A 21076-nucleotide genomic window follows, 5' to 3' on the forward strand; every position below is an offset into this window, starting at 1 on the left:
CAAATGCACGTAAATGTAATCTCCTCACCAGCCTACATCTGGAGTGTTACTTAAAAGCCTAACAAGGATTTCTGTAAAGCTTCAGGAAAAAATGTTTTTAGAAATCACTCTGCTCTCACAATAATTGTAAGCTACAGTCTTAAGATCAGCATGAAAAGAAGTAACTAAACATACTTAACTAAAATGCTGTAATTTAATAGGAAAAGCAGAAGAGCAGACCAGAAAAACTCTAAGTTAGTAGAGAGTTATCTAAATGAATAACTTTCATCATCATATTCAAGCTCATCTTCTTCATCGTCCTCCAAAAGTCCATATCGAAATCTATGATACACTGTGCCATCCTGGCCCATATATACGATATCATCTTCATCATCATCTTCAACATCTCGATCCCTGTACTCAATCACTTGATCTTCCTGATAGCTCGTGGTCTCGCGGTAGTTGCTCATGTAGGAAGGAAGGACTTTGGAGTGATTTGTCAGCTTCTCATACCCACCTTTCTCGACAGCATGTCTTTTGGATTTTGATTTTCTCAAAATGACTACAATGGCTCCAATGACAAGAAGAAGCAAAATTGAGGTAATGACAAAGAAAGAGGTTTTGCTTTTGCTTGCAGGTGGTTGAGTGGTCCGCAATACACAATCATCTGACAACAGCAATAAAATAAAAAAGAGTAAATGAAGTTGTGTGTATACGTGTGTAACAGGGGGTGGGGTTGAGTATCTTTTTAAAAGACCCAGTACAACATTAAGGCCTGCTTACATTTTAAAATGTGTTTGGCTAAATACCTTACCTTTTCAGTACCTCAATTACGTTCTTCTAGCTGTGGTGGTATGAGGAGGTAAGCAAGGCTCTTGGGACAGCTACAATTCTTTATTAGATTAGGAGTAACCAGAAAGAAACAGAAATGCTAATAGGCACACAAACACAAACCTACTCCCTAAGCCTAGGCAAGAAACATAGCACACCCCTATTGTATTTATGCTTTTTAACTTTCTGGCTGCTAGGATAATTTAATGACAAGTTGTGTGCTTTGAGTGTTTTTCAAAATTGTATCAGTTTGGTCTAATAAAAACATTTTTTTCCAACCTACAGGTTGTCCCTTGTATGAAATGCTGTAGCTATTTAGAAGTCAACGGTGTGATTTTGACATGACGAGCTTAGAATGGGTCCATATTGTTTGCTATCCACTGAAGGAAGCATGTCCCAGTCAACTGCTTTATGCCTGGCCATTTGGCACAATACATGTAGGTGAGAGGAACTCCCATGTCAGTTGCAATTAATGTTATTTGGGTAAAGCATTTCTATTCTAGTGATGGAGCAGTACAAATACACCAGGTACTTGCAGCTCAGCAGTGCATTTTTGCTGTTTTCCACTTTTCATTTCTAAGCGTCAGTCTAAATTTTTTTCCATTTCTAAATGTCCAAATTAAGCACACAAGCAGCTCAGCTGCCCTTTGGGATGGTCTTACCTTGCGTTTCACTGCAGTCACAGCACTCCAGGATGGGTTCTGGGTCGGGGTCCCTGCAGCAGGGCAGGCAGCGGCCTTCCTCGAGGTAGAGCTGCGCACCGGCTGGGCAGACGGTGCAGTTGAGAGGCCCGGGTCCCTTGCACTCTGTGCATGTGCTGTCACAGCTCTCACACTTGGGGTTATCCTCCTTCAGACACAGAACACAAGGAACATGCCTTTCTTTTCAGCTGCCTCAGACCTCACCTGACAGGTCTGTGCCGTCACTCACTGTCTGGGTGGTCACGTCTGGACACCAGGGGTGTCAATTGTAAAATTGAGTAGGGAGTAGGAAAATTGACGTTTGGTTCCTACCTCCTAGGTTCTCAGTGATCTGCTTGTAGGGAGGGGGAATAAAGTGTTGTAGGAGCTTAATTAGGGATCTGACCTAGCTAGAGAGCTATCTAAAATTCATTTGAACTATAAGCTTTCTGGTCAGAATGTATTTTTGTTTTGCTAGACCCATCCTGGCAGGTTTATGGTTCTTTGGCACTAATGCATTTAAAATAGCCTTCAAGAACATATTCAAGAACATAATTAAAAGTAACTGAGATGTGAGAAACCAGACAAAATATCTGGGGGGATGAGAGGTGGGGAATGATGAGAGAATAAATTCCTTTTGCAGCATGCGAAGGAGCAGAAATAAGAAGTAAAGCTGGGTGACAAATTTTTAGCAAAGCAAATTTTTATTAGATTGCGTTGGTTCTGTTTAACAGAAATGTCTTAGATTCAGAAACTTTTCTCAAATTCCAGAGAGGCTTTTGGGAGCCTCCATGTACAAAGACAACTGGAGCTTGTCACTGTCATATCTACTTCTCAGTAAGCTCTGAGGTCAGGTAATTCAAGGCTTCCAGTGTTTGCATTTCCTGGCCTACTGGGAAAAATTATCTGTTTTTCTGTCTTGGAGCCAGGATCACATACTCAGTATGAGGATCTGGAAACACCAATAACCTTTCATCAGTCTTGATCTCTGCTTGCAGCAGAGGGCTGCTTGTTCTGAATCTAAGAGCTTGGAAAAGATGTGGGGTCATAGCAGTTGGTCTGGAGAGTCAAAGCCCTTTCAAAAACTGTGGACCTCTGTGGTCTTCAGCTGTTAGGCTGTTTTTTCAGGTTCACAGTTATGCAGCAGTTCTGCTACAGGAAATTTCAGGCCAGAGACTTCAGAGTATGCAGCATCCTAGGCCAGCTGGCTTGCCATGCTGCTATATTCATGAATAAACAACTCTGGGAGGTAGTTGGTGTAGAAGCCTGAAGCAGGAGTGCCCAGACTTGTGGCACAGACTCAGACCTAGCTGTGGTCCTACTCTGTTCAACATACAGGTCTGTCAACTTCAGCCTCTCTTTTCACTAGAGATTTCTACTAGCATTGTTGTCAATCAGGAATGTGATGTAATTTCTTACAAACAAAGCAGCAGAAAACACCAGGGAAGTCTCAGTAATACTTGAAGAAAATAAATGCCCTGTTACAAATGTAGCTGATTTTGTTCACATAGCTTTGGTATCATCTTTGCCAAAGTAGTGTCTTCGTATTTACTGGTAGAGAATTACTCTACGGTAGAGAGAGACCAAAAGAGAAACAATACTTCCCCTATCAACAGAAGAAAAAAGTAAGCATATTTAAAGACAAGAAGCCTTGAAAAGTTAGGGAAGAACATTCTCTTTTTGTGTTGTGTTCAGAAGTTGAAGTTCAGCATGCTAATCGCAGGAAACAAAGCCTACAAACATTACCTCTTGTCCTGACACATCTTCGACTTTGTAGCTACCTACAAAACAGTCTGAGTTGCACATTCCACCTAACAAACTGTAGCTCCACACACAAGATGTGCAGCTGAATGCTTCCTTCCCTAGAAAGGAAAATAAACCAACAGTATTAGACCAGGAAATATTGTCATCTATCTTCATTTAAAAAATATTCTCACCACCACCACCAACAAAGAAAAGGGACACTTGTCATCTTCAAGAATCAGCAGTAGGGAGTACAGTTTGAAGAAGCCGGTATTAAAATGCTATTAAAGAGCTTAGACCTAGTGCTTGAAGTGTTTTTTTCTTTTGTGTTTTGATATTCATGAAAAGATGACTAGGATATAGTTTTACTAAGATGTAGTTTTACAGGGAAGCTCAGGTGCTCAGTAGGATCAATTAGATCAGTGTTCTAAAGTAAAGTTGTGGGAAACCTTAGCCAAATGTTCCTTGCAAAACCAGTAAGTATTTGGCCTACTAGTTAGCCTTTTTCAAACCACAATGAATCAAAGTACATTTATGTTTAAATAGCAAAATAATTTTTTTAGTTGTGTAGGAAAAAAGTTCTTCACTAGGTGCAAAGAGATCATCACATGCACTTTGTGTGTCTTCTGTGAGTCTTTTTGAAAGCAGATGCTGCCTGTAGTGTTTCTGTGAAACATTGAAGTGAATGTTTTTTCATATGTTAAGATTCACATATTAAAATGCATCTGTCCAGTCCCCTGCAACTAAATGTTTTCTGTCACTGTCTGAAAGGAAGAAAATGTAAATGCTAGTACTTCTTGTCAGCAGAAGCTAAACAGGTGAAGTTAGCAACCTTCCATGACCCAGCAAATTTACTATGTGTGTTTGTTTTGTTTTGTTTTCCTGACCAATGCAGAGTTTACCTACACAGTCTTGAGAAACAAGAGACACTGTATTACTTTTTTGCCTGTATCTCAGCAATGCAGATACATTTCAAAACATCTAATATTTGTTGTTTAGAATGATAGGCTTGTTTTTTTTTTTTTTTTTTTATCTTAGTGTCTCTTTAATTACAACAGAAATTCTCTTCCATAACATTTATCATGAATAAAGTAAAAATCAATGACTGAAAGTAGTCTGGAAATTAAAGTGACAATATTTTTGTCCCAAGTCTGAGCCAAACTATTTCTGTTATTTGTTATAATGTTGTTATGCAGTTACGCTTTGATAGTTCTTGAAGATGGCTTCAGTCTTGGAGTGATTTCCACAATTTTAAATATTGTTATGTTGCAATTAGCCATCTGTGCTATCCAATTGATCCACTATCCAAAACTATTTTGATATGTTGCAGTATGGTGTAGTCTGAGCTGCAGAGTGGCACATGCTAGCTGTCATCAGATGACACTCATGTACAGTAGTACAACAAATGGGTCCAACGAGATTAATGCTGCCCTGTTCTGAATCTGATGCAGTATAATTTAGGGAAGAGACTGAATGTGTAAGTGTGTCACAGAGCAAAACAGATGGTCTCCCAAAGTAAAGTTTGAAAAATACTTAACCATATTAAAAACAGCAGACATCACACTGCTTTTTTTCCACCCTAAAGATATGCTTTATGGCCTTATTCTTATTTTAAGTGTTGCTAGCTTTTCATTTTTTTTTTTTCTCTTTCCTTTACAGTCTGTAAAGGTCTGTGGTTAGATTTAAATTCTTTCACAGAGTAACACATAGCAGGTTAACTCAAAGAGTGAGATATTATTCAGTGTTTGTGCAAGAAACAGGGAGGGCCTAGCTCTGTATGCAACAGAGCCTTTTTATTTTGAAGTGGATGAGCATCTTTGAGAGAGGCCTGGCTGACTTAATACTTAATTACTGCTGTTGGTTTGTTTCCCGTTGCTGGGGACTCAGTCCCAGCCCTCCCGTTGTGTGTCTGCTTTCACACTTGCACTCTGTGCGTGCAGGCAGCCCTGTGGGGAGCTTGGTTGGATTCATATCCTTGCTTTGATCTCAGTCAATCAATGCTTTAAAGGTAATGTGGCAGCATGGAATCTCCAACAAAGTGAGTGACCCTGGGGTCTGGGGGAAGCTGGCAGCCCCTGCAGAGGGCTTGCCAACCTCTGCAGCTACTGAGATCATTGATGTGTTGGTAGGGCTATGCATGGCATGCCTCTGCATGACATGTTTCCAAATCTTGGAGCAGAAGGAGAAAAAGAAAAGGGATGGCAGGTGCCTTGACAATCCTTGACAGTGGTTTTGATAATCCCTTTTTTGTCAAAACTGAATATGTGTTTTTACCTTCACAAGTTCGACAGAATGGGTGGCATCTTTCACAGACATTGTCATCCTTGTTTTCATAGTAATATTCAGGACAAGAGCTAACACATTGGTTCTTGGAGCGCAACAGGTAGAAATATGTATCACAGAAAAGGCAGTCTGTCTGTTGAGGCCCCATACACTCCTTACAGCCCTTGTGGCATCGCTCACATGATCCAGTGGAGTTTTGTGCAAAATATCTGAAACAGATCAGACAGATCAACTCAACAAACAGGCTTAGCCAGACGATACCAACAGAGGATCAGTTGGTTCACTGAAGCTATGCAGTCAAAGGAAAAAGAGGAATAGCTGCACTGTGGCTGTGTTGAGATGTCATTACAGACTTCAAATTTAGTGGGATAATAACTGAATTTAACAGCCAGCATGATTGTACTTACCGCAGAACAAAATGGACCTGAGCCACAAATCATAACTCCATGTTCTAGGTTTGAATTTTTGTGACATAACCACAAGAGCTTGAAGTATTCACATTTTTAAATTAAATGAATTCATATTAATGAAGTTACTACCTAGAATTTTGAGTCCTCAGTTAAAAGATGTTTTAATCATTGTTTTTATTATGATCTATTAAGTGTTTACTTAATGCAAAAGTAATCTCATCCAGGTTAAGTGGAGCCTGCAAGCATGCCTGAAGCAAGTTGCACTTACTCTGCTCAAGCTGACTTGAGGGGATAATTTAGCATATTTATTCTGCTTCACACTGTTCTGTATAACCTCAGAGTATCCTCAGAGTGTGAGAATGCCCACATCAGATCATGCTGTTCCCAATTTAGTAACAAATTTTCTAGTTTTAAGCTGTGAGGGGATGCTTTCTACCACCTCTATACTGGAATAACATAAGAAATTTTCACCCAGAAATGTAATTCAATTCTGTGTGACTCTAAAATAGAATAGGGCAGAATGATCTCATTTCTCCAAGTACTCTCTGTGATGTAGCTCTTAGCTAAAGATCTAGGACCTTACCCTGATGGACATTGGTTTACACATCCTTTTCCTTGTCTGTACCAGCCTGGTTTGCAGGAAAGGCACTGTGAGCTGTGCTTTCCATTGCAGGTAGCACAGGCACTGTGGCATGGGGAACACCATCCCTCGTCACTGTCAGCATAATATCCATCTGGGCATGTTTCAACACAGGTTGTATCTGCACAAACAGGAATGCAAAATATCAGGTCATATTCAACATTTGCTGGTATGAATTAACTTACAGCTCTGCTAGAGCAAACTCTCTATCAAGACATGCTGTTAGCGCTTATATGAGAGCAAAAAATAAAGGGGACATTGGGACATTGTAACATTTTTTTGTTCTTCTAAACCTTGTCAGTTCGTCCTCATTTCTGTGCTTCATGTAAATTAGCAGGCTCTTCAGAACAGAAAATTACTTATCTTTAGGCAAGATAAATGCATAATCATAATAACGAACAGCTGTGATTTTGTTCAGAATATGAAAAAGGAGAAATAATAGCGAAGAAACTTACTATTGGCATAACCATTTTTTTCGATTTTTTTTTTTTCCACTCTTAAGTGTCAGACTAATTGAATTCTGTGTATATGATTAATCTGATGGTAACTCTGAGATTTAATGACATTTGTTCATTGGTCTTTACACCTGTGTGTAACTGCTGCTTTGTGTTATGGGAATAAATGCCTCCAATACTGCCAAATGTACCAGGCACATCTCATTGTTTCACTGAGATACCAGAGCATCATTAGCAGGATAGAAATCTGGGATGAGAAGTTAGGGCTGATTCAAACAAATGCAAGTGCACTATGCTAAGAGAGATGTGATTACTCATTGTCTAACTTCTCTTCATAATTTTGCTTCTTAGGTTATAAGTGGGCAAAGACACGCTCTTTCTTTCTTTCTTTCTTTCTTTCTTTCTTTCTTTCTTTCTTTCTTTCTTTCTTTCTTTCTTTCTTTCTTTCTTTCTTTCTTTCTTTCTTTCTTTCTTTCTTTCTTTCTTTCTTTCTTTCTTTCTTTCTTTCTTTCTTTCTTTCCTCTTCATTCCTTTCTTTCCTCTTCCTTCCTTTCTTTCCTCTTCCTTCCTTCCTTCCTTCCTTCCTTCCTTCCTTCCTTCCTTCCTTCCTTCCTTCCTTCCTTCCTTCCTTCCTTCCTTCCTTCCTTCCTTCCTTCCTTCCTTCCTTCCTTCCTTCCTTCCTTCCTTCCTTCCTTCCCTCCTTCCCTCCTTCCCTCCTTCCCTCCTTCCTTGTCTCTTTCCATCTTTCTGTCTTTCATCTTTGTACACTCTACATTGTTTATTTACATATTTCCATTGTAAATGTCATTACGATGGAACTATTGATAACTATATTTATCAACAGTAATCATATAAAACTGCTGAGTGTGTACATATGAAAACAGGTCTGACACAAGACCTCAGAAATGTAAGAATGCAAAATCTGCATCAGATTAGACTCAAACAGCTTAGAGTCATCTTCACTTCAAGCTTTCTTTAGATTTTTCCTGCATGAAATATCATTTTGATTTTTTTTTTTTCTTTTTTAAATATGAAAAGAAGTGAAGTTTAAATTCTGGTATCTTATGCTTTTTACCAATTTGTTCCTGAAACAATACAGTCTTTTCCCCCAAACTCAGAAAAGGAAAGTAGTTTTGTATCTCAGCCATCCACTAGAGACTGTTCTAGTGATCCAGGGACAAATTTTTATCAGTTCTGTTTAATTATTTCTTTGCTCATCAGGTATCTGCAGGGATTAAACAAGCCAACATGAAAATTGTTAGCTTACAAAAAAAAAAAAAAGTTATAAATTTGTTCCTCTAGACTTTTTAATTTCATTCTAGGAAGCAAGAGTGACAGTAAATATGGAGTGAATAAAAAAAAAAAAAAAGTTTTGTTGAACCATGGACTTTGCTGCTACTTAGGCTTCCTTTGCCCCAGTGAGTGGCAGATAGCAGAATGACAATTTTTCCCAGTCTCTCGAAGAGTTTCCAGGTAGCCCTGTAAAACTAGTTGTCACTGCACAAGTCATCTACTTGTCAAGTCAACTTTGAAATGTGTAGATTGTCTGAAGCTGTCCTACATATTTCATGAATGTGATGGAAACTTGATTATTTCATGTTCTTCATGTAGAATGAAGTCTAGAAGGAGGATCAAGACACTTACTGAGAAGGTAGCGGTTATTTGCACAGCCAAGACACTGGTGTTCAGTTGGTCCTGAGCAACGAAAGCATTTCTTATGACAAAGCTTGCAGGTTTGAGTTTTCTGGTCATAGTATTCAGTATGAGAACAGTATCCAGGTGCCACACAGTGCCCGTTGTGGCTCAGGATCAGGCCATTTCTGCAAGTAAGGCAGGCAGCAGAAGACGAACAAGTCTGGCATGTCCTATTGCATGCTGGAAGGAACAAACAGTAGGAAAGTCATCATTTCTTGTTACATTTTCAAATTATGATTTCAACTTCAAGTTTGCAAGGAACATCCTTCATCTGAGGGTGAGAGGCTGAGGGAAATTAAGAGAAACATCTGCTCCTATATAGTCAAACCATTTATCATTTTCAGACTTATGCAGACAGTTCCTCAGGTTTCCTTTTGCGCTGGCACTGCTTTTGCTGAACAGTGATTTGCAACTTACTGCCTCCTACTATACTCAGTATTTTACCAGAATAGTTGATTAGTTGCTGGTAACATTGAACACACCTGGCTTTGATATCTCTGTCTCTGGATTTTATCTTATTTTTACTTTATCTTTTTTGCTGATTTTCTAAGCTGTTTTTTTTTTTTTTTTTTTTTTTTTTTTTTTTTTTTCCCTGCCTTGCTATTCTCTCAATTTTCAGGACACTGACAGCCATAGCCATCACTCTCAGGTCCTGTAGGAATCTTTAGCCAGTTTACTTGTATCTCAGTGCCATTCTGGAGAAAACAACAGCTGCCAACCTTGACAATCTTCTGTCTCTTTTTCATAATAAGTCCCTTCGGGACAGGCCTTAAAACACATGCCACCGTAGAGGACAAAGTAACTGATGGCACACTCAGTACAGTCATCTGCGTCTGGTCCATCACAATCCTTGCAGTCTTCATGGCAGGGAAAGCAGTGTTTGTCTTCAGCATAGAATTGGGAAGGGCAGTCCTCCACACACTTCCCTTCATGCAGGAGGAACTCATCCATGCATTCTACAGAGAACAACAAACATCAGGTAAGAAAAAGGGCAGCTAGTTCTGACTTCAGTAGGTGAAGGAGTGAAGAAATCCTAGGAAACCCCAAACCCTGCAGTGCATGTCACAACAGGAGATAAGTGGACAGTTTGGGAAGGTAGTTCTTTCTCTTCTAACTCTTTCCCTCCAACTAGATATGTTTCATTAGAGAAGTTTCATTCTTCACCATGAGTAGTCATTTGTAAAAATGGCAGAGATTTAATGTTCGACCAAACTGGGAAAGAAACATTCTTATTTCACTGTGATGTATGTATGTATGTAAGTATTTAGGCACAGATACACTAAATCAGCATCAAAAAAATATAAATCTCTGACAGACAACAGGAACAAGGAAAGCGATGTGAAACAAATTTATTATTTTCTTTCCCTTTTTTTTTCTTCTTCTTACAGATAACTTTGTTGGGTCTGTGTTTCTATCAGTCTGCTTCTAGACAGATCTAGATAGATTTAAGCCAAGTCACAAACAGTTGTTTGTAATACCTTTGCACATTTCACTGTGAATGCACTCCTGGCACATTTCAGGACAGTGTTTACAGATTCCATCATAGGCAAAATGTCTCTCTGAACAGGTAGATTTACATTCCCACTGCTCCAGAAGCAAAGGACTTTCACAGGACTGACACTTTATGGCATTTCCCACGCATGTCTTACAGGATTCACTGCATTTCTTGCAAGTCCCAGAATCATTAAAGTATCCCCTATTGAGTGAAAACAATCACAAAACAAAGTGTTGGTCAGTGTACATTTATCAAACAGTCCAGGCTGTAATAATCGTAAGCATATGTGAGACTATGTGACATTCCCGGCACACTCATTTCAGTGGATCAAACAGGTTTCTCAAGCCAGTTGCCTGTTCTCTACTTGATTACATCCCCTATGACTGCAAGCAGAAAACATGCATGTTAGTACCATGAAGGGAGGCCTTCCCTTCATTTTGCACCTAATCTAAGGGATGCTGGACTTCCTTTCCCACTGTTTTCTTGGTTTGCCCCAAGAAAAAACAAACAAAATATTAAGACCAAAATGTTAGAAGACACAGTAAGAAGCTAGTTTGTGCTTTTAGGTGATTGTTAATCCATATATATACAGACATTGATTAAAAATACAGAAGTTGACTTAGAATGTAGAACATGTATTTCACATTAATAACCTGGCTGGGGCAGGAGAAGTGGGGAAGAAAGTCCTCTCCTTTACAGAGGTGACTTGTGACTTTTCCAAAGACAGGCTGGGGAGATATGTTAGGAGAAAAGCTAGAGAAAAAATAGAAGAGCTGTTCCTGCCATCTATTCTTATCTTACCTCATTTTTACTCCTGACCTTTGTCATAATTCTGCAACTATTTCTCAGCCTTTTCTCTTGTTCCAGTCTCAAGTACACTTCTAGCTCAGTCTTTCAACATCCTCTGTCAGAAATTATCAGTGCAACAAGTCAACACTTTCCATTACCCACAATACGCTCAAGGTTCCAAACAAACACTAAAAAAAATCCTTCCTTAGTCCTCTGCCTCAGTGGAGAGTAATTAAGCCGGAAGAACTTTGTCAGAGGCTGAAATCAGTTTAAGTCTAGAAAACTTTGCTGAATGATGCCTGGAAAGACATTATTTATAGCCTGGAATTTGGAAAAAAATGAGGGTAATAGCAACAGAAAAGAGTGATGATGTATGAAAAGGTTTAATTGTGTTATACTGAAACTGTGCAGGATAAAAGTAGCTAATGAATACTGAAAACAAACATATTGCCACCAAAATATTACTTTGTTTTTTTTTTGACAGAGTTTTTGTTTTATATATATATATATATATATATATATTTTTTTTTTTTTTTTTTCTGGACTAGAGTAGATTTTAGTGTAGCTACTTTGCATTTGCCCTGAAGCATGGTGGTCGGAATCTGCTCCAGTGACCCTTATTGACTTACTTGATAAAGTTAGCAGGAAAGTACTGCCAAAGAATTTGTTTTGGTCATAAGAAAAGCAGAAGCTGGACATTTTTCTTAAGAGAAAGATTATCCAAACAGGATCTTCATACTGCATAGCACCGGTTTTATGTATATATTTAGGTGTGATGAATGCTGACAATGAAAGCAGAGACAACAGGAGAACCTGATACAGTCAAGTGCCTGTTCCAAGCCATTGCAATCAAATGGAAATCTTTTTGAATTTAATTTGTTAGAGGAAAAAGCAAGGGATGTAAGCCAAGGAGAGACATCCCTCACTAGGCACTATATTTCCATATCAGGACTCTGAGGCATCCACCCTGTGGGTTCACACCCATACTCTGAGAAAAGGTTAGGAGAGGAACTGGAGGCTTATTGCCAGTCACCCCAAAGTACAGCTGAAAGCACTGTGGTGTTACTGAAGTCAGTGGGACTATCTGTAACAGGATTTCCTGTATAGTTTTCCTTCCACTTTTTTTTTCACTTCTCCTCTGAACCATAGAAAATGCTGTTTACTCAGGCAAGCTGAAAATGACTTTTACCTTGTGGCAGTCTCTCGTAGGTAAAGTTACATTAAGCTTTACCTTGAAAGCTTAAGGTAGATGGATCTAAGCTATGACAAGAAGCAGCACAGTGAGGGAATAAGGAGCAGTCGTGACAGGAGCTACTTACTCAGGGCATTCCTGTAAGCATCTGCCTTTGTGGAGAAAGAAGGGCTGGTCTTGTTCACCCTGACACTTCTGGCAGTGCCAGAGGTCGGAGCACACCTCACAATTGTCCATGCACATCTCGCACTTTCCACTTTCAACATTGGCAAAAGTTTGTTGAGGGCACTGAGAGACACACGTGTCATGGATAAGAAAATTTCCTGACAAAAGAGCAACCCAGGTGGGGAAAAGCACCAGTTAGGACTATACCCAGAAATTCCTGTCTTGGATGGCTATAACAAATACTTTAATCTTCCTGTAAACTTGAATTTTTGGTGTCTTAAAAGATGAATAAATCATTCTCTAAGTCATTTCCCAAAGTATTCTGCTCATCCTTCACTAAAATTTAAGGTTAGGAAGAATCATCAGGATTATCTAGTATCTTCCTGAATAAATCCCTGTTCTGTAATTCCTGCATCATGTCTACAACATGAAAAAAAGAGAATAGGTTCAGCTTCTACTTCACTTTTTTTTTTTTCTTTTCTCTCTCTCTCTTTTTTTCTTCCCCCCCCCTCCCCCCCCCCTTATTTCTAAAGGCATGTGCTTGTTTCCTAGATTCAGCTTTCCTTAACTTCAGCTGCTGATTATCTGATTACCTAAGCTGCCAATCAATGAATGACAATGAATGAAAATATTCCCTTGAATTGTGTAAGACACAAAATATTTTAACCTTTTGCAAAACCCAAAGAAGAGGAAGTCTCTTACCTTCTGGACACGAAGTACAAACTTTAGCAGATTTGTCACAGGTCCTGCATGAAGGATCACAAGATTGTAACTGTTTATTTTCATCTGGAATAAAAAGAATAAAAGTTCTGTTTTGACAGTCTTACAACAATTTTTGTTGTTTCTGTTGTTGTTCAACAAGGAGGGAATCCCCACCTTTGAAGGGCTGTTTCCTATGACTTTTCCTAAGCCAAAATTACAATGTATGTTTGAGTTTTTGGAATTCTCTACTTGGACAAATTGATGATTGTGTTCAGCTCCACACTCTTAAACAATAAAATAGGAATTGTAATAGAGTAAAACATAAATATTATTTTGAGATTCATTAAAGCACTGTTCTGAACTACTCACAGCAAATGAGGACAACACTTTAGCTTAACGTTACTAGTTTCAGTGTAGTGATCCAAAATCAGTTTCTGATCTGTAGTCCAAAAAGACTATGAGCAGGAAGAGGAGGAAAGTATGTAAATTTTGGGGACTTGTAGCAATGTATTTTCATGGAGACTTTCTACTAGCTGGTTGCCAAACACCCTCACTTTGTATCTAAAGGAGAAAACTCAGAGAAGGAAAAGGAGCAATATCAATATTTGGAAAGATGATTGGTAAAATCATTCTGCCCAGTGCTATTGCCTCCTATTTCCCCCTAAAAGAAAGACTCTGGCTGTGTGTCTAATTGAATTTTTATGCCTCTGGGAAGCTAAGACCTTGGTTATGCTTTGAATATACTTTATTCAATGCCAAGGAGATTTGAGGATTGTACTAAATACACAGAAATTTTGTTGTGGAATATGATAGGTCTCACTGTGCAATTCTGTGCTTTGATCCAAACAGACATAATAATGGTATAATGAAAGTTTGATGAAAAATTGGGCCAGTGGACACAAGACAGTAACCTTTTAATTTTGCTGGAAACCAAAAATAATAAAAAGAGCAGACTGAGCTTAGCATCTCAGCACACCCAGTTCATCCTGCCAATTAAATACATGTGATTTCTATAAATTAATGGGCTGGTTGACAGTATCTCTTAAAAGTGTATAATATAGCACTCACTTTTTTTTTTTTTGTTCTGACTGTCACAACAAAATAATTTTAAATGCTGAAATTTTGAATGAAATTCATAAAAGCAAACGCTTTGGTTAGAAGGAAGAGAAAGTAGAAATGGAGTCATATATAGATCTCTTTCCTACAAGTGGAAACACTGAACATTTTACTCAGCAAAGAGTCACTTGGTAGAAAAGTGGGTATGTGCACACACAACATGGCACAAAACAGAAGGAGAAACAGTAATAAGAATAGTAATGATAATTGTTATTACTGAAAACTGCACCGCTAAATGAGCGGAGCCATGGCTATCTCAGTGAAAGAGACTATTCCCTAGTTTCCTTGAGCTTTTTCCTCAATTACTGAAAAAATCATTACCAAGTGTCCTTCTTCATGTCATCTGTAAGAATATAAGCAATATTCTGAGAAAGCTACATGTTTGGTCTAAATTTTACTGGATTGAGCAGTACTTAGGCTTTCTATTCCCCTATTATGAATGCCTTTGAAACCTTTGCCCTTTTTCTTCTCTTGTAAGAGGATTCCTACTGACCTGTATGTCCTAAGTTTTTTATTTTCAGAGACTTTTGGCAATCTTTGAAACCAAACATTGCTTAATTGATGATATATTGAAAAGGCTTGTAGTTTTTAGTTGATGTCTTTCAGTTTACCTCTAAAACTGTGGCTGACCCTCTGTTCCTGATGCCTGCCAGCAGTTCTATATCATATGCTGCTCTATCAGTCACTTTGATAAACCTTCAAGATTTTTCTGCTGAAAGTGTCAATGACACTTTCTAAATATGTAGCAAATACAAATTTTAATTTCCCTCCTCAACAGCTTTACATCCAGCTACCTTACTAAGGCTTATGTTTTATTTCTTTGAAAATCCCTGCTGGGCAGTTTTAAGTGCTGTAATTTAGTACCAGTTATGTGCAGGAAGAAGCAAGCCAGAAATATCACGTAAGTATGTGTTGCCAATGAAAAAGGACCTTGATCCTGGCAAGAGATTTTTGTAATATAGAAAATAAATAGCAGTAAGATAAAGTTAAGCAGACAACTTGTTAACTACCACTAAAGAAATTTCAAGCTAGCTCATTGTTTCAAAACATTTCACTCCTTACAATTAAAAATAAAGATTTTTTTTCAGTGAAGTACCTCTTACTTCCATTTAACATTTCCCTCTTTGGCAGCATTTGCTGCTTTCTGCAGTATGTGCTAGTCTCCACCAGAGGGGAACGTACACAAGCAGTTGTGCTTCTGACCTTTTGCCGGGGAGACAGGCTTTAAAAGCTTTTCGGCGAAATGTAAGTGCTTAAATGACACAGTGGGGCGACTGGTAGAATATGAACATTTTAAAATTAATTGATCTACCTTTTACGAAATTATTATTATTATTATTATTATTATTATTATTAATGCATTTATTATTCTGGACAGTTAAAATTAGTTTTTCCTGTGACAGTGTTCTTACTGGCTCTTACTGGCTGGAAATAGGATTTCATTTATTGAATAAATGAATAAATAAGAAGAAATTATTAAATATAATTTTTCCTGCATAGTAAATATTCCAAAACATTTGTATTTTGCTACAGAAACCTGTGTCCACTACTTCCAAGAACAAGCTTTACCAAGAACAGCCTTGCAAAGCTGTCAAGAAAATTGGTCACACAAAATATATTTGCTTGGCCTTTGCACTGGTGATAAATGAAAGATTCAACTGGCATTTTTAGGCTTAAAAAAGGCTTCCACTTATTGGTGAAAAATTTGCTCAGCACGGTGTGACAATTGAAATCACCTAATGAAGCAAAAAAACTAATTAAATAACTACTGGCAAAATTGCCTCCCTTCAAAGAAAGAGTTTGGTGGCTACCAGAAAGAATTGCCAGCTCAGGGACTTCAGCCATCCGCTCTGACCTGTCACTGTTCCTTACACATGAGGAAGATAAGGACAAATAAAAGTCTCAGAGAAGGACAAACAAAATTCACAGCTCACTGTGAGCTGCTTGACCTTCACTCCCCAGCCCCCCAAAGCTACCATTATGTATTTGGGAATCTTAGAAGCTTTCCTTTAACTTCTTTTCAGTCTATAGATCTTATGATTGGTTGCAAATGAAACTTCCAAATGTAGAAGTTGTCTGTCTGTGATGTAGAATTGCAGACAACTCAAACTCTAAAAATGTGATGTAGACTATGAAAAAACATCATATTGTGTTATTATACTATTGCACATTTTTTTATTAGCGGCGCAAATACATGACATTTTCAGATCTATCAAGCTAGTTTTATCCTTATGTTTACAGTCTTCCCTGGGTTTTTCGAACTAAAATGCGTTCCATTTAGTCTTATTCAGGCCAGAATCTGACTCAATGTCACATTGATTCTTGTTCCTTTGTCAGAATGAGTAACAACTTTGACATATATCCAGCTCAATCTCCCTTATTCCTTTATGGAAACTGAGAAACTGAATCTTACTGTGCCACTACTTGAGCTACCATTTACTGCAGCTCAACAGCTACCATAGCGCTATGCCCGTTCAGTCTAGTCAAGGGCTTATCAAACTGAAAACTGATATATATATATTTTTAATGTTTTTGTCCTGGTTTGGTTGGGATAGAGCTAATGAACTTTCCCTTTCCCTTTCCCTTTCCCTTTCCCTTTCCCTTTCCCTTTCCCTTTCCCTTTCCCTTTCCCTTTCCCTTTCCCTTTCCCTTTCCCTTTCCCTTTCCCTTTCCCTTTCCCTTTCCCTTTCCCTTTCCCTTTCCCTTTCCCCTATTTTATTTTTTATTTTTATTTTTATTTTTATTTTTATTTTTATTTTTATTTTTATTTTTATTTTTATTTTTATTTTTATTTTTATTTTTATTTTTATTTTTATTTTTATTTTTTTATTTTTATTTTTATTTTTATTTTTATTTTTATTTTTATTTTTATTTTTATTTTTATTTTTATTTTGTCTTTCTTATTAAACTGTCCTTATCCTAACTCATGAGTTTTCTGCTTTCTGATTTTCTCTCTCACCCAGCTGCGGGTGAGTGAGCCAGTGGCTCTGTTGTGCTCAGCTGCCTACTGGCAATAAACTATAATAGTTTTCTTTTCTTATTTGAGCTTGTAAACGGGACATGAAAGACACAATGGCAGTTTCTTGAAAACTAGTGCCGTAAGATGTTAACTGTGATCTCCAAACTGAATTAATGGAAAAAATGAGTGAAATTCTAGCTCCATTAAATACAATGTCACCATTTTCCCCCTTCTTTTTACTGAAGTGGTTTTACTTTGAACTGTATCCCAGAATTGTTTGATTTGATTTTAAAGAAAGATTAAATGAGTTCTCAAAAATATTCAGGGTGAAAAACTTAGGTCTGTATGGAAAGAAGTGGTTGTTCTGGAGAACTGAAGGCTTATTTAAAAGAAAACAAAACAAAGAAACATCAACACAAGAAGCCCTCCAAAAGCTCAAGACCAGAGGTCAAACCAGAGAAGTGGACATATCTAAAGAGTCATGGCTTTAAATATAATGGCATTTGAAACAGCTTATAGTCCATCCTTTAATCTGTTTAAAGCCACAACTGCATTTTAAGGGTTCTTGCTAGGATAGATTCATCTTTTCTGTTCTTGTTCTTCTCCCATCTTGTTCTCTCTACCCACTCTTTATGGACAATGTACTTAATGACAGGTAGTGCAAGCAGTAAATGTTCACATGGATAAAGTTTTTTTTTTCTTCTCCATTTTAGATCTTATATATTCATGCTCTTCTCTGAATAAATGAGGGACCTAAAAGCTTATATTTTTAAGTTGCTATCAAAGTAGCTACTTGTGCACATTTGTATTTGGAATGCTTTTATCTTCTAGTTAAAAAAAGACATTGAGTTCTTCAAGAAGAGTATTTTTGCAGTGTAGAACCATGGCACAGTTGCTGCAGTGAGGAATGCAGAAGGAAATGTGCATGCATATTCCTTTTAGAACATGACCTGTCTGACTTTTATACTGTGTAGTGTGATGTGATTTGAATATGATCCAGTTGAGATGCTACCTAGTTTGTTAGATTTTATTCTGCACATGGCACTGGCCTTGAAACACTGATACAGTCAAGAATAAAAAGACAAAAAAAAAAAAGTTACATATATCCACAAGGTAATTACAATTACATAGACACGATAAAACATAATGAAAACAATACACTTAAGCAATAAAATACTAGCCCTATCCCATTTCAAAGGCTTGTGTGAACTGTAAATTTAAGGAAACTATGGGAGTGCTGAGAAGTAAATCACAAGCTGCAATAAACATTAATTCACAATCTAGTTATCTTGTAACAACCATAGCATTATTTTACAAAAAAATAGCTAGAATACGAAATCGGCATGCCTAAGAATGTATAGGATAGTCAGTCATTTTTTCTTGCCTCTAGCAACCTGAAATTTCACATTTGGATGATGCTTACAAAGGTCTTCTAACTCTTCCCATGGTATTCTAATTCTACACTCCAAATGTCATAACATTTTCTCATTTGTAAGACTATGACCCCTTCTCTTCTGTTTCTGATTTCTCTACTATCTTCTACCCACCCCATTTCATTTTTTTCCTTACACATTCTGAGACCCTTATATGTATATCTGCATATCTGGATTAAGGTCAGAGAACCTTAATAATACTTTAGAAGCCTGAATTACTGTTTTCTTTCAGCCGGAACTCTTCTAGCATGCTGTATTTTTACAGTTTTGTTTTACTCTATATTTAGGAAAAGGAAAATATGCAAGATTGATGCAGTTGGTCAATGGCTGCTTGTGGGAGGTTGCTCCCATTATTGGGGGTGGTATGTAATAGTAAACAGAACCAGCTGCTATTTAACTGCATAATTTACTACAGCACATATTATCTGCGTGTAAAGAAGTACATATTCCATTTTGTGTTTGCATCAGAAACAGACCTCATTCCACACCCATTTTTTTCATTTTGTACTTTTCAGAAATATGTGGTAGACTAAACCATGTAACCAAGGAATGAATGATTTTTTAGGAGCAGTATTTACAATGAACAGGCAAAATGAAGACCTGACTGTAATTTGCAAAACATCTAATCCAGTTGAAAGTGTGTGTGTGTTCACTTGGTGAATCAACTTACACTACTGTGTCTCCTGGTTTCCAAGGTCATTTCATCATCTGGTACAAGAGATAAAATACAGATGTTTCATGCTACAAACACAGAGCTTGATATCTTTTTTTTTTTTTTTTTTTTTTTTTTTTTTTTTTTTATTGGCTTGCCCAGTCTTTTTAAAAGCCTATATACCAGACAAGGTCTGTTTGGATATGACTTATTAATGAGTCCTGATATGAATCAAACTGAATCAAAATGAGTCCTCAGTGAGTCCTGATATGAATCAAACTGTTTGCCCAGCAGAATATGCCCTCAAAGTTGATATCATTTAAGTAAGTTGTTTTTTATAGAACATTTTGGACTTTTGTGTATGCTCAAAAATATTTATAAGACTGGTCTATCATTTATCATTGCATTAAAAAGAAATATAAGTGAAAGCTTCAACTGAGAAAAAAAGTAAAAAAGTATTATATATCCACAAGGGTTTAATCCTCCCTTAGATGGAACAGTTTCTCAAATTGCAAAGAAAGTCAGACTCTGTGTTGGTTTCACCATGGCAGGCTCTGTTGTGCTGCCCTTGAAATTATGTTCACCAGAGAAACAAATAAAAACTACAGCTGTTGTTTCCCAAAACTCCCTTTGTTACATATGGTAAGTCAATACAATCACTAAAACCACAATGGAGCCCACTGAATCCATGTGGCTGGAAAAGCCAAAGGAAAATGGCTTTATTGTTTGTAAACACAGTTCAAGGTCTAATGCCTCAGCTTTCTGTTGTAATATTTCTGAAGAAAATGAGTAAATAGAAGACTAACATGGTAAAAGCTGACGTAAACTACTGGATTTGGAAATTTTGGCTGTCTTCCTAGCTGTGTCGTCTTCCTGCATTGTCTGGAGTAGGGTATATACTAAGGATGAGTTTGGTGTGATTTCATCCTCTCACCCATGACAGGGGGTGAGGTTTTTATTTCATACTTGTTCCTCCACGTGCAGCTCAATCCCTCAAAGTGTGAGGACTAATAATTGTCGGGTCTGTATTACTTAATTAGAACAACTCATTAGACCACCGAAGCTCAGAGGCAGCTGTGCCATGCTGCTGCACTGATGTAAATGTGTCAAGGATACTGAGCACTTAGTGGAAAATATATATTGATAAATAAGAAGAGAAGATGGGAACCAAAACCCAAATCACTGCCACAGTCTTGCCCACAGCAGACTGGTGAACAAGCATAGAAGTATTTTAATATCACCTGAAAACCACAAAAGTTTCATGGAACATGTCCATGCTCATGACAGGCTTCCCTTTGAAACTAAATTTGACAACAGATGACAATATTTTACTAAGAAAAATAACCCTGTAGACAATCAAAGTAGCTGTAAAACAAGCTAAAGAGTAAAAAAATAAATAAACTGGGATAAAATATTTGGGGATTTGTCCAGAGGAAGAAGTGAAAAACTTGTGAAGTTGCCATGATTTTGCATCCATGTGTAAATAAAAAAGAAATAAAAAAAATTCTTAGATCCCATAATCCCTATTGAAATATATAATGGAAAAGAGGAGGCCCTACGGAAATGTTTAAGATGGAGAGGACCTGTTGTCCCAGGAGCTTTTTCTGTATAGTTATGCCAGCCAGAACCTTCACTGACTGTCAGTTTCGAGGAGCACAGGTATGTTTTCATCTTAGCTGATCTTGTACTGAAAATACTGTGGAACATTTCTAAACATGGCAGTAAAAGACAGTGGCTGCCTCAGGTACATCTTATTGGTTTTCAGAAAACTTTTGCCAATAAAGGAAGAGATTCTAACAGATACTGAAACTCTGTCAAGTTTTTGTTTGTTTGTTTCTTTGTTTGTTTGTTTGTTTT

General features: G+C 37.5%; 1 protein-coding gene across 1 annotated transcript in view; it reads right to left on the reverse strand.

Moving 5' to 3' along the window:
- Positions 1-245: 245 nt before the first annotated feature.
- The window catches only part of PCSK5 (proprotein convertase subtilisin/kexin type 5), a gene marked incomplete at both ends in the record, with an annotated part of 228492 nt that continues 207661 nt past the window's right edge, over positions 246-21076 (reverse strand). Inside the window, 10 exons of the mRNA XM_084305562.1 lie at positions 246-646; positions 1473-1659; positions 3237-3352; positions 5508-5725; positions 6510-6687; positions 8666-8896; positions 9436-9672; positions 10195-10412; positions 12320-12515; positions 13060-13143. Of these exons, the coding sequence (XP_084161688.1) occupies positions 246-646; positions 1473-1659; positions 3237-3352; positions 5508-5725; positions 6510-6687; positions 8666-8896; positions 9436-9672; positions 10195-10412; positions 12320-12515; positions 13060-13143 (2066 nt within the window). The remainder of the gene's footprint in view (positions 647-1472; positions 1660-3236; positions 3353-5507; positions 5726-6509; positions 6688-8665; positions 8897-9435; positions 9673-10194; positions 10413-12319; positions 12516-13059; positions 13144-21076) is intronic.

The sequence above is a fragment of the Netta rufina genome, assembly GCF_964035555.1.
Source record: "Netta rufina genome assembly, chromosome: Z".
Lineage (NCBI taxonomy): Eukaryota > Metazoa > Chordata > Aves > Anseriformes > Anatidae > Netta > Netta rufina.